This window comes from Acomys minous, assembly GCF_964271855.1.
Source record: "Acomys minous genome assembly, chromosome: 5".
Lineage (NCBI taxonomy): Eukaryota > Metazoa > Chordata > Mammalia > Rodentia > Muridae > Acomys > Acomys minous.
The window spans coordinates 21,024,386-21,037,670 of record NC_140494.1 but is presented as its reverse complement, the minus strand read 5'-3'; the positions used below and the strand labels follow the sequence as shown (position 1 = coordinate 21,037,670).

At 41.2% G+C, this 13,285-nt stretch overlaps 1 protein-coding gene across 1 annotated transcript; it reads right to left on the bottom strand.

Moving 5' to 3' along the window:
- Nucleotides 1-89: 89 nt before the first annotated feature.
- On the bottom strand, nucleotides 90-3,875 carry COMMD3 (COMM domain containing 3). The gene is made up of 8 exons (XM_084783516.1): nucleotides 3,684-3,875; nucleotides 2,278-2,389; nucleotides 2,104-2,167; nucleotides 1,968-2,002; nucleotides 1,586-1,646; nucleotides 1,433-1,489; nucleotides 1,283-1,342; nucleotides 90-436 (listed from the first exon to the last, which is right to left on the bottom strand). Exons 1-8 carry the CDS (start codon nucleotides 3,820-3,822, stop codon nucleotides 377-379), a joined length of 588 nt encoding a protein of 195 aa, XP_084639642.1. The 5' UTR covers nucleotides 3,823-3,875; the 3' UTR covers nucleotides 90-376.
- Between the last annotated feature and the right edge of the window lie 9,410 nt (nucleotides 3,876-13,285).

The window sequence follows — 13,285 nt, the reverse complement described above, 5'->3', positions numbered from 1 at the left end:
GGGGTAAGGCAGGCGTCGCGAGCCGAGGCCAGTCGGACCTGCCTTGCACACACCGTCGTCATTCACACACAAACTCCAGATTACCACCCTTCTTGTGGGAACGCCACCGTATTTATTCAGGGTACTATACTTTGACGGGGCTTGAAAACGCTCAAGATAGAGGGAATGCACGATTAATACTGAACACTCAAATGCTTAAGGGTTTTCCCTCTTAACCATTTCACATATGTAAAAAAGGTGTCAAAATAGATGGTTGGCATGACTTCAAAAGGAAGCTCTTTTGCTACAGAAAATGACATCCAGCTCGCGAACGATGGTCCTGCAGGAGACAAGGTGCGTCTGGCTCTTCTCTAGGCTCTTCATCAGCCTCTCCAAGTTACAACTGTGTTGCTCTTTCCAGGCTTTTTGAAGCATCCTTAAGTTTCCCCACCAAGTCCTAAAAAATGCACAACTCGTGTCACAATTGGGGGATACAAGTAAGGAAGCGCCCCACTTTGAGGCAGCTGCAAGAAAAAAAAGTCGGAAGAACACCTAAGGAGTCAAAATTGAAGGGGACTTAACCGCTGGCAAATCACTATCAAAAGCAGCGCTTCTGATACGCGATCTGATCTTTGAATCAGCTATTCAAATTCTAATTAAAAGAGAATTTCTAACGAGTTTTTGCAGGCAGAGAATATCTACACCGTCTCAACTTCTCTATGGAAGGTTGATTCACAAACTCTCTGTTTAAAGTTTGTCTAATAATTACATTGAAATGACTGCAGATGTCTTGGGAACATTCAATTTCATCAAACTTTTCAGGGATATTCTTCATTTTATTTAATTGCTAAGAAAGAAATTCGTTGCTATATCCATCAATTAACGAAGTTTTCAATTTCTTCAGTTTTACACTGACAACATACAGTTTTAAGAACTTAAGTGTACTTTCCTTTTATAGAGTAATTTTAAACTGCTGCTTAAAAATGCGACCTTGGAAGTTTAATTTGTGAAAGGCATTTTAAAATTCTTGCTCTTTTGCTCAGTTTCATGAAAGCAGATGCATTATAAAATGAAGGCAAGTGTGCTGAACACAAAATTTCAAGTCATGTTTAAGTTAGAGAAAAACAGCAAATAACTTCTAAAAGTGAAGTCTATGTTAAATTTCTGCTTTTCTTTCTCCCTTTGCCTTTAAGTCCTGAGGCAACCTTTATTTTCTGGTGATGGGTAGATTATATTTTAAAACTTCCACCTAGGTCTCAAGCACCCACTGAAAGAAGCATAGTCAAAGATCTTAATACTGTACCTGCAACTGCTCCATGCTGCAACTAAAGCTAATCTCTGGGTAGGATTGGGAATCACTGTTCTATGGAAGAAAAAAAAATACTGTTTATTTGTACAAAGGAAATTAAATTTTTGTTACACATTTTATTTCTAGAAAAAGACCTTTACCTACCTCTACGTTTAAGGTCACCAAATATCCAGGTCGGTACATCTTATGAAGTTGATTGGTCTAAAACAACACAAAACACCAAACTTTAACTCTAACCTTAAAAAAAAAAAAAAAAGTCCCTCTAAGTCCCTCTGCAGAGAGTTTGTTAAACTTTACCTTTATCTGATACTCCAACCTCCAAGAAACATCAGTTATGTGAGGAAGGGATCTGCCTATACTGAAAGACAATGGCATTCTGTAGTATCTACACAACTTCCATGCTTTCCTTCCTCAACCCATCCCATTCCACTGAAAGTACTGTTGAACTTCATCTTCAAGTTCAAAAGAGTAAAAGCATCCTACTAAGATTATATCAGGCTCTATCCTTAAAGACATTAGCTTAACTTCAATTGTTCCTCTTGCCCTTTGGCCCTTTCATTTTGGGGCAGGATCCCAGATTTTTTTTTTTTTGCCCTGTTTTGTTTCACACCAGCAAGTTCCATTCATTACCACAAGTGAAAAGTGCCCCAGCTTGACACCTCATACATACAGTACCTACCTTCCCAGTAGGATTTCTAGAGAATTCTTATTATTCTGGGGAGAAGGGAAAAAGGAAAGTAAACACATTTTTGCAAACAGCAGGATAAAGGGGAGGGGGGAGCTAATTGTTAATTTAAAAGTTTAAAGTAAGTAACCTGATACTCCGTGCAAAACAGTTCTATTCGCTCTCGGTCAAATTTACAGTCTTCTAGGTAAGTGCTGGAGGGGTGGGGAAATAAACCAAGGTTTGCTCTCTCTCTTTAAAAACCGAAATTACAATCACAAAGATACCACTTAAAAATAAATGGGCATTTAGAGAAAGCCTGTACCTTAGAGTAGATTTGTCAACTCGGTGTTTTCCTGCCTCCAGTATGTAAGTTGCAGCTGCCGCATGACAATGCTTTAAAACCACTGGGTCGATATGTTTCAAGTCTGGGTGATCTAAAATAAATTAATTGCTAATGATTACAAATTCTTTAGGTCCCTGTTCCTAAGAGGAATATTTTGGTTTGGGTAAAACTTTTGGAAAAGATCACAAAAAATCCAAAAATGACTAGAAGAACAAGGGCAACTGCAAAAACAATAAAGAGGATACATCAATAATCTGCTGTCAATCTTTTTCAATTAACTTCTTTTATTTCGTCTTAATATTTTAAAAAAATACCAGGCCTCAAAGAAAAGGGAGGCAGTGGTTGCCGGATGCATTGAAAGCAAAGGAGAAACTGAAGAGAGTTTACATACTGTAAATTTCAAAATGTACAACTTTTAAAAATGACATTTTAGAGTAATTGGCTCCGTGGATATAAATACATCATGGAAGCTTGACAGGAGGGCATACATCAGAATATACAACAAAACTTTCAAAATCCCAATAATATCTTCAACACACACACACACACACACACACACACACACACACACACACACACACACCTATGCCAAGATTAACCCAGGTGGCGGTTACTATTTTTAGCCTGAAGAACAGCTTCCACTTTCATACTTTTTGTCCAAGTGTCTAGTGTGAAACTGGGGGCGGGGGGGGGGGCGGGGGGGAGTAGCCCAGAGTTCTAAAGTGTGTTGATACATTTGAGGAAAGTATCTACAAGTGATGTATTCTTAATGGACGTTCTTAATTCATAATGACAACTGCATTCTGCGAACATACATTTAAAACAGTCTCTCTTCCTGGTAACCGCTGCAGTACAAAAACATTACAAGCCCTACTTGAAGGTTCTGGCGAAAACACACTGAGCGCCAGCGTTGGGAGTCATCATCACAGGGATCCGGAGGTGTTCTCTAGGTTGGAAAATGTCAGCGCTATTTGACCCAGCCGTTACTTCGGAAACAGACCCCTTTGAACCCCCTCGAGCCCAGCCCGGGGAGGCTGAATCCCAGGACCTCCCCAGTTGAAGTCCAAGTGTCAAAACAGCAGCAGCAGCCTCCGAGGAGGCTGAAAACCCCACACATTTAGGCCACGAACGAGACTTGAACGCGGCTTTACAAAGGAACAAAGAGACTGGCGGAAAAACCAGGCCGGGAGCGTGGAGCTGGCCGCGTGCAGGTGCCCCGCGGGGGCAGGACGGCGCTCGGGGCCGGCTCGGGTCCCCACACTCGGGCCGAGCGCTGGGCGAAGCCCGGGGACTTGCTCCGGCCGGGGTTGCGCCCACGGCGCCGGGCTGGCGGCTCTGCCGGGCGCCCTCTCCGCCCAGGCCGCGGCGGCGGGCGAGCCGCTTACCTAGCGCGGCCTCGTCCGCCCGGGCGTCCAGCAGGCTCTGGAAAGCCGCCCGGAGGAGAAGCGCGAAGGCGTTGGAGTCAAAGGAACCGGGATCCGCCAGCGTCTGGAAGCCTCTCTGCACATACTCCGAGAGCTCCATTGTGAGCGCGCCGTGACCTTCGACATGCGCACCACGTGACACGCGACGCGCGCCCAGCTGATCGGTCGCGCGCACGGGCGGCGGGGAGGCTCGGGGAGGTTCGGCGACGGCTCGGGACGGTTCGGGGAGGTTCGGGCGGAGGCTCGGGGAGGTTCGGGAGGGTTCGGGCAAGGCTCGGGAGACGGCTGGGCCTCTTGGCCTCGGCCGCCCCGCGGGCCTTGCGTGGAACGAGCCCGCCTTTCCTACTGTCTCGGGGCCGCGGGCCTTGGCCTCGGCGACCGCAGGCGCCCATTGGACGCGCCCGGCGCTCACCTGGGACCGCACCCCATCTGTCCCCACCGCGCCTGGTGCCCGGAGGCGCGGGAATCCCGCCGCCGCGAGTGCTTGCCAGAAGCTGGGTTTCGGGACAGCGAGGGACAGAGTGCATGTTACCTCGCCAGCCTAACCCGCAGCGCTGCCCTTTTGTGAGGCTCTAGGCATCTAAATAGACCAATTTTACCTTGTCTTTGTCGCTTCAAGACTATGGCAATAGGTTCCTGCGTGACGTGCGCGGAGGCACAGGCATAAAGAGCGGGTGTGCGCGCGCCGCATTTAACAATTGGGGGATTAATAAATTATTCATGAACATATTTGACAGGATTATTAAAATGTTTATATGCTACTGCGAATAAATACCTTTCAAAGGCATTTAATGTCATATAAATTCTGTGCTTCTAAAATCACTATGTCCGTGGCTTTAATTACTCAGTAGAGTCTTCATAAATATATACGACATAGTTGTCTTAGTAAAGTACGGTTAGGAATGGCAAGATCTTTAGTAGAAATGAATTACTTTTTCAGATATCCATAACTTCAAAGACAAATCCTGTATAAAATTTAACATCCCCCCCCCACCTTTTTTTTTTTAACTACGAAGTTGGTTTGGGAAAACAGGAATAATAGTTCTTTGTAAAAAAGACCTGGAAGTACGACACATTATGCTTTTTTTTTTTTTTAATCAAAAGAATTTGAAATCTTAAAAAAAAAAAATCCAGTACTTGAAGGATGGAGGAAAAGGCCATGGAACAAGAAATGTATTTTACTCCTCCAGAGCAATCATTTGCAACGTTAGATTCAACATGAAACACTCTTGGTTGTCCTAATTTAGGTGCTAATTTGTGGGGCAAAGGTTGCTATAAATGAACAAAGTCAATATGTCACGTTGCATCGACGTGTGGACAGCCACCCTCTTCACAGAAACAGGACGATGCAAACAGAATGCTTTAGCGTCCAACAAGTTGAATAGCGCTGCTCAGCCAAGCTTTGAAAAGCACGTGCAGTAGTTCTCTAGGTGAGAACACAGCAGCATGAAAGGCTTAGAAGCCTCCCTAGGGTTTTCATGAAACAAATAGCTATTAATTATGCTCCTTTTTTCCTCTCCAATTCTGTTTCTTTTTAAAACCCACCCCCTCAAAAAAAAAGTCAGTTGAAAATTTTCAGGATACTTGATTTGCACAGAGACTATTTTACAGAACAGAACCGTGTATGTGTAATCTTAATTACTCTTCAACATCCTGTTTATTATATATTTTATGACCACTGAGTGTTACCACTCATATAGAATTTGAATTGACTACAGTTTACTATCAAAAATGAAATTTTTCTGTGTGAACATGGGCTTTTTAAATGCCACTGTAAAAAAGAATAGTAAACAAGTGGTAGTATGTTTGTAAGTATAAAAGCTAGAAAATTCACAATGGCTCTTTCCTCCCTACAGCTCTCACATTACACTTGCCCAAGTGTCAGGACATTGAGGGAATTTGTCTCTTCTGTCTAAATATAATCATGGGTTAGGCCCAAGTAATGAACAAAAATTTTAAACCATGTTGCTTTCTCGGGCTAAAAAATGGATTTTCTTACTATAGGTAAAGGTCCTCTTATTCCTTTTGGTTAAGGCACAGGATTGAATATTTACTGAACATGTGTGCCTTTGACAAACTGTTGCAATGTATAGAAACATGGTTATTAAAAGACATGCTGTATGTAGACTTACCTGGCCACAGTCATAAAAATCAATGCATTTTATATTGTTAGAAAAACTGAATAACATTCTGAAAGTGAGAAAATAAGTACTTACTCTTTTTGTTTCCATAACTGAAAACAACCTTGAAATTTCCATTAAACTTTACAATTTTCTGCAGACTCAAAGCCAATAGACTCTATCTGACCTCAAAGGGGGCTGTAAAAGAACAGTTTGTGTCAATGATGTGCCTTTCCCTTATTGTTACAAATATTGAAGTATCAAGGACTGATAAATTTGTTTTACTTTTTAAGAACCTAGAAGTTGTTTTAAGAACTAAAAAGTATCATTTAAGACAATGTTTTAGAGTTTCAGAGTACATTGTATCCTTTGAGTGGGCTGTTTGTTTTAACAACTTAATGTTGGCCACTGCCCTGCCACTACAGTGACAATTGAACCCGGGTTTAATAGGATCTGTGGTCAGCCTTCCCCCAAAGGCCTCATTGCTGTACCTATGTTAGTTTTATGGATTAAAAACATTTTTAGATGAGCAAGTACTTTTGCTTTTCTGCAAAGCAAGCTGAGAGATGACATTCCTCAGATTAACGAGTTCTTTGGACATCTGTGAGCAGGAAATCAAAACAAACATGGGTTAAAAAGCTATCCAGAAGTCTGAAGAATACAGTAAAGAGGATCAGTGTGATTCCTGCCCAAAAAAAAAAAAAATCTACTCATTTTCTAGGGATACAAAAGAAGGCAACAAACATCTAACAGTTACCCATACAAAAGAAACCGTTATGCTTCTTACTCCCAATATAGTTTCTTTGATGATTAATTATAATACACTCTTTTATTTTCTTTTGGTTTTCAAGACAGGGTCTCTCTGTGTTAGCCTTGGCTGTCCTGGACTCACTTTGTAGACCAGGCTGGCCTCAAACTCACAGCGATCCACCTGCCTCTGCCTCCCAAGTGCTGGGACTAAAGGCGTGCGCCACCATGCCCGGCTATAATACACTCTTGAAAAATAGAATTTATTACTTTTTAAGCTGTTCTTACCATGACTAGACAGTTGGACGTAATATTTAATTGAGTTATACATGACCTTCGAAGAGTTTAGGTCAAATGCATTTCAATAAAGTATATAAAAACCTATCCATAAACATTTATTTTATTAATTATCTTAACTTGGTAATGCATGACTGGGACTAGGGATTTGAAGGTCAGGTTTTTGCACAGTCAAGATTGTGGAGTTCAAATGGCCTGGGAATCAAGAAGAGACACTAAAGCCATATTTAGAGTTAAATATAAAATGGAATCTCAATTTCTAAAATGATCATTGCTACAATAATCTATTTAGATGTATATAACAATTCTTTTCATTGTAGTCTAGCTTTGTCTGTGTGTATTTAAGAACAAAATACAAATTATTTCAATGGAGTCAGAGTAAATATAGGAGGGAAAGTTAGATGTGCGGTAACTTAAACAAACAAACAAACAAAAACAACAACAACAAAAACTAGAACTACAGAAGTGGAAATCCATGATAAAATATTCTATAAAACACTCAGAAAAGTCATGATTATGATTTTGTTCATGCCTTTGGATTTTCTCCTTGAAATTTTGAGACACTGAAAGTAAATACTAAATGGTTCAATTTCCATATAGATTTTTCACTATTTCATACCACTTTCTCCTTTTAATTGAATACATATGAAGTATGAATACTTCAAAATTGAACAATAAGGAAAATTAAATAGTTTAAATCCAAGATTCAAAAAGCCTAAATTATCATGCTGCTAAGGCATTCTTTCTCTCTCTCTCTCTCTCTCTCTTTCTCTCTCTCTCTCTCTCTCTCTCTCTCCCTCTCTCCCTCTCTCCCTCTCTTTTAAAGGAAACATCTCAAGGCCTACCCTGAAGGAAAGACACTAATTTTGTTAAAACTTTGCAAATAAGAATTCTATACTCAAGATAGTGAAACGAAATCTTTTGTGTGTGGGAGGACTGTCACTGGTGCCGTGTCACTGGTGCCGTGTCATGGTTTTGTTAGCTGCTAAAGTAAGACTAAGATGACAAAATTTAAGGGGCATGCGTCAACATCAACTTTTAATACGTATTTTTAATATCAAGTCTTTGAAACTCGTCTGTCTAGAAAATAAGCAACAACTCTCTGCATATTAGTAAATAATCTCTTCCTTTAGGGCTTCAGGGTAACATCAAAATAAAGATGTCTCAACCCTTTGAAGCAAAGCGGTTGAGTTACATGGGAATATCTGAGTTACATTTGACAAGGTTGTGAAAGAGAAAGAAGGAAGTGTTTTTGCGAGAAGGAAATGGAAATGAACAAATGCTATTTGTTAAAGGTGAAGGGAAATTTTAATTCAAAGATGAGGAAAGTAGGAAGAAATAAGAAAGCATCCATGCATCATCAGTGAGAGAAGAACAGACTGAATTCTGTGCCTTAGAATGTCTACACAAACAGGAAACACTGGTTTGCTTTAAATTCATCAAGTGGCCTAGGTGACTGCCACTTATCTTTAAAAAATCGATTATTAAAAGCAAGTCTACTTCTGAAACAACATTGTTTTTATCTCCATCACCAGTGAACTGCTGTGACAGTTAAAAGTTGGGCAATCATCTAGTTGGGCAAATTCTATTAACTAGATTAAAGTCTGTTGAACATAGGCCCTCAATAGCCGTATTCTGTACCCTCCCCCCACCCCCTGAATTATAAAGATCTTAGCTTCAGTTTCCAGCATCTTTGATTTGGTGTCAACTCAAATGACCCATGGTTCAGCTCAAACAGGGTAAAACGGAAGCACAGACATGTGAAGGCAAGTCCATGTTGATGAACTTATCAAGTTCCTTAGGCATACAGCCTGTCCATTACATTGTTAGGATATTTTTTAAGAAGAGAGAGATGGAGAGAACGAGAAATTAAAAGTAAAGAAACAAGTAAAGAAGGGAAGGAAAGCCTTATCCTTTACCAGGAGAAAGATCAATAGGGTGGCTTAGTTTCTCTCACGCGTTTACTTCTAGACTTCCCTTAGCTATGCTGGCTCCAATACAGCATCATGTAACTGACGTTCAAGGTGGACCCGTGGGCCACCCTCTGCCGCAACCGGAAGCCAGTTCCCAGCTGTTCGGCATCTATCTCTACAACAGCACGGCCATCTGACAGTCTCTTCCCTTTTTGCCCCTAGGAATTGATACTAACTCTATATTTTCTTGGGCCTCAGAAATTGGAGTTTTGCTTAGATTCATGAGGTCCACCAAAAACGAAAACAGATAGTCCTATGCCAGGTAATATGATTACCTGTAGCAAAAAAAAAATTTTTTTCAAGCTTGTATTTTGAGAGCTTGCTCTTCATATATTAAAATTTTAAAAATGTTAATGTATAAGTAGCCCCGCTTATTTTAATCAAAGGAACTTAACTTTCAAAAGCAAATGAATACAAAACAAAAGGAGAAAAGGGAAAGGAATGTTTTATAGATTAAAAGTCAGATAAAGAGAATCTGTCCTTGCTTATAAACTGCAAAATTGACTATATACACTTATCAAATGATACATTCCGGCAGGAAAATCACATGTAGATGGCATGGTTTGAATTAAATGCATTATAAACACTAAAAAGACTATGTTAAGTGTACTTTGAACTCACTTAAAATAAGCATTTAAATGAAAATTAAATTTTGGAAGAGACTAGGGGGTGTAGCTCAGCAACAGAACACTTGCTTAGTGTGTGCAAGGCCCTAGAGCCAATCCCTAACCCAGCTAAAACCAAACCAACAAAAATGCAAATGATTTTTAAAGAGCTTAGCAAAGAAAGGTCTAGGGGAAAAAAAAAAGGTTGGTTGGTTGGTTTTCAGGATAGATATGAGATTTCTCAACCAGCACGATTTGGTGGGCTACAGAACTCAGCAATGGGAGCCCCCCAGATGTGTAGAGGTTGCCTTTCCAGGAAACCAGGACCAGAGATGTATTTGACCCCAGAGCCATCAGGGATGAGTTTGGCTACCATATTTTCAAGTTCACTATCAAACTGGCTGAGCTCCCCCATCCTTTTCTTTTTCTCCAAACCTCTTTGAGTTAACTACATAGAGCCTCCATCACAAGTTCCTTATGCAGCCGGACGTAGATGGTCTCGCCAAGGCTGCCAAGGTGTTTTAGAGGAAATGTTTAGAAGCAACAGCTTGCACACATTACCAAGGGGGCTGCTGTTTGCAGCAGATGAACGTTTTGTAATGTTTTGAAATAAATTTGCAATTTAAAATAATACTGTTAGAGAATTTAATATTTTAGTTATGATTGTTAATGAATATGTGATTTTCCCCAAGATATATATTCTATTTCTCCTTTCAAAGTAAAACATAGACTTGAATTTTACAAACACTTCAACCCCAAAAAAGAATTTGCAGAAAACCTTAGTAGTTACACTTTCTCACATTTCTTGCATAGCTAGAATTTTTCTGAACAAATTGCGTCGTTATACTAACTTCAAAAAGCAGTTTTTGTTGACTGTTGAGAAAGTAAATGCCATGAAAGCCGTTACAACTTTCCTACTGTTTCTTCCCATGAACTCAATTATTTTTTCTTTGTTTCATTAGTTTATTAAGGTTCAAAATACAGTGTTCTGTTTTTTTTCCAAGTGTTATATTCTAAATTAGAATTATTTTCTTTGTACTCCTGGAGATTTGTCAAGGGCTTTTTGCATGCTACAGAAGCACCTCCCCCAAGCCCAGGCTAGGCTTCTTTGTGCAAGCATTTTCATCTGTATTTTAAGGAAAAGGATTAGTTTGAGGCAAATGTTACAAAATGTTTTCTTTTTCGTTTCTCTTCTCTTTCCTGGAGCTGGAGATCACACAGAGGGCCTTGCAGACTAGGCCAGTGCTCTGCCACTGAGTTACCTCCCCAGCCCCATAAAATCTTTTTAATGTAATAAAATACCAAGAAAATATAGTTAACTGTTAACAGGGTGAAATGGGGAATTGTATTATATAGTCAATTTAGTCCATGAAATTAGAAACTTGGACCTCTATTACCAGTATTTATGTAATTACTCAACTCCACAGTCGTGTGTGTGTGTGTGTGTGTGTGTGTGTGTGTGTGTGTGTGTGTGTATGTGTGTGTGTTGATAAAAATAGGTCTGTATCATTTGGAGTACTTTACGTTTTTAGAGAATGGCCATTTAAAGCTTATTTAAAGTTCTGCATAAAATACAGGTCAAGAAATAAATTCAGAGAATATTAATATGGATGGATGGAAATGGAAATGTCAGGAGGGGGAAGATTGATTCCAGACACTGAATTTTCATAAGCTTTTCTTTTCTTAAAAAAAAAGTGAAATATATATATATATATATTTTTTTTTTTTTGCTTGTTTTGTTTTTTTGAAACTGTGTTTCTCCATGTAGTCCTGGCTTTCCTGTTTCTTCCTGTAGACCAGGCTGGCCTCAAACTCTGAGATCTGCCTACCTCTGTCTCCCGAGTGCTAGAATTAAAGGTGCGTACCACCACCTCCTGGCCCCCTAAAAGCTATTTTAAATTTGAAAATGACAAAGACTTTAAATTTTCTATGTATTAATTTGTATGTGCATTGGTGTTTTGCCTGTATGTCTGTCTGTGTATATGAGGTTGTCAGATCCTCTAGAACTGGGAGTTACAGTTGCGAACTGCCATGTGAGTACTGGGCATTGAACCTGGGTCCTTTGGAAGAGCAGCCCGTTCTCTTAACTACTGAGTCATCTTTCCAGCCCCATGACAAAGAATTTTAAATGAGGCCCAAGCATAACATAAATATGTAGGTCTAAGAATAACATATATATGTATATATATACATATATATGTCTTTCTTAAATAGTATATGAAAATTGTTAGTTTTTCTAAAATAATCATAGTATAATACAAGTATTTGTGAATGGAAATGAAGAGTAGTTTTATAAGACCACAGGTATCAATGAAAATGACATTTTGTTTCATAAATTTCTTTACACACTATACATTCTCCTTTACAAACAAATCTTTCTAGGACTGGAGAGATGGCTCAGCAGTTAAGACATGGGCTCAAATCCCAGCACTCACATGATGGGTCGCAACCATGTATAACTCCTGTTCCAGAGCATCCGATGCCTTCTTCTGACCACCTCAGGCCTCAGGCATCCTAGGGCGCCCACACACACCCGCAGGCATCCTAGGGCGCCCACACACACCCGCAGGCATTCTAGGGCGCCCATACACACCCTCAGGCATCCTAGGGCGTCCACACACACCCGCAGGCATCCTAGGGCGCCCATACACACCCGCAGGCATCCTAGGGCGCCCACACACACCCGCAGGCATCCTAGGGCGCCCACACACACCCGCAGGCATCCTAGGGCGCCCACACACACCCGCAGGCATCCTAGGGCGCCCACACACACCCGCAGGCATCCTAGGGCGCCCATATACACCCGCAGGCATCCTAGGGCGCCCATACACACCCGCAGGCATCCTAGGGCGCCCATACACACCCGCAGGCATCCTAGGGCGCCCACACACACCCGCAGGCATCCTAGGGCGTCCACACACACCCGCAGGCATCCTAGGGCGTCCACACACACCCGCAGGCATCCTAGGGCGTCCATACACACCCGCAGGCATCCTAGGGCGCCCATACACACCCGCAGGCATCCTAGGGCGTCCACACACACCCACAGGCATCACACCCGCAGGCTTCCTAGGGCGCCCACACACACCCGCAGGCATCCTAGGGCGTCCACACACACCGGCAGGCATCCTAGGGCGTCCACACACACCCGCAGGCATCCTAGGGCGCCCACACACACCCGCAGGCATCCTAGGGCGTCCACACACACCCGCAGGCATCCTAGGGCGTCCACACACACCCGCAGGCATCCTAGGGCGTCCATACACACCCGCAGGCATCCTAGGGCGTCCACACACACCCGCAGGCATCCTAGGGCGCCCACACACACCTGCAGGCAGGACTCTCAAAGACAGAAATAAAACAGATAAATGTGAAAAAATTTAAATTGGTCTTTATTTTAGTGCTATGCACTAGAAATGTTGGAAAATACTGATTTTTAAAAATTTGTCAATTATAACTGGAGGAAACAATATAGTCTACCTACATTTTTATATAGTTTTCGAAAGTTACCTCAGATTGTTTTGAGAACAAAATGGACATAAGTAAAATGTGAGACACAATTTTTTTTGTGAGGTATTTTAACCTCACAATGATTAAAGGGAATCTTCAAGCCAATACTTTTAAATTAAATTACATTTTATAGTTTTTTTAGTCATTTCTAAGTTGCTATGGTCAATATTTGCCTGTTTGTAGAGACAGTAGCACTTAATGTTTAAGTTGAGTCATAATAATAGTCTGTTAAATTAAAATCAAGAGCAACTATAGGAAGGTAGTCATTTCAAAAGCAAACATCCTGCAGCGAGGGGGTGGGGGTGGGGGTG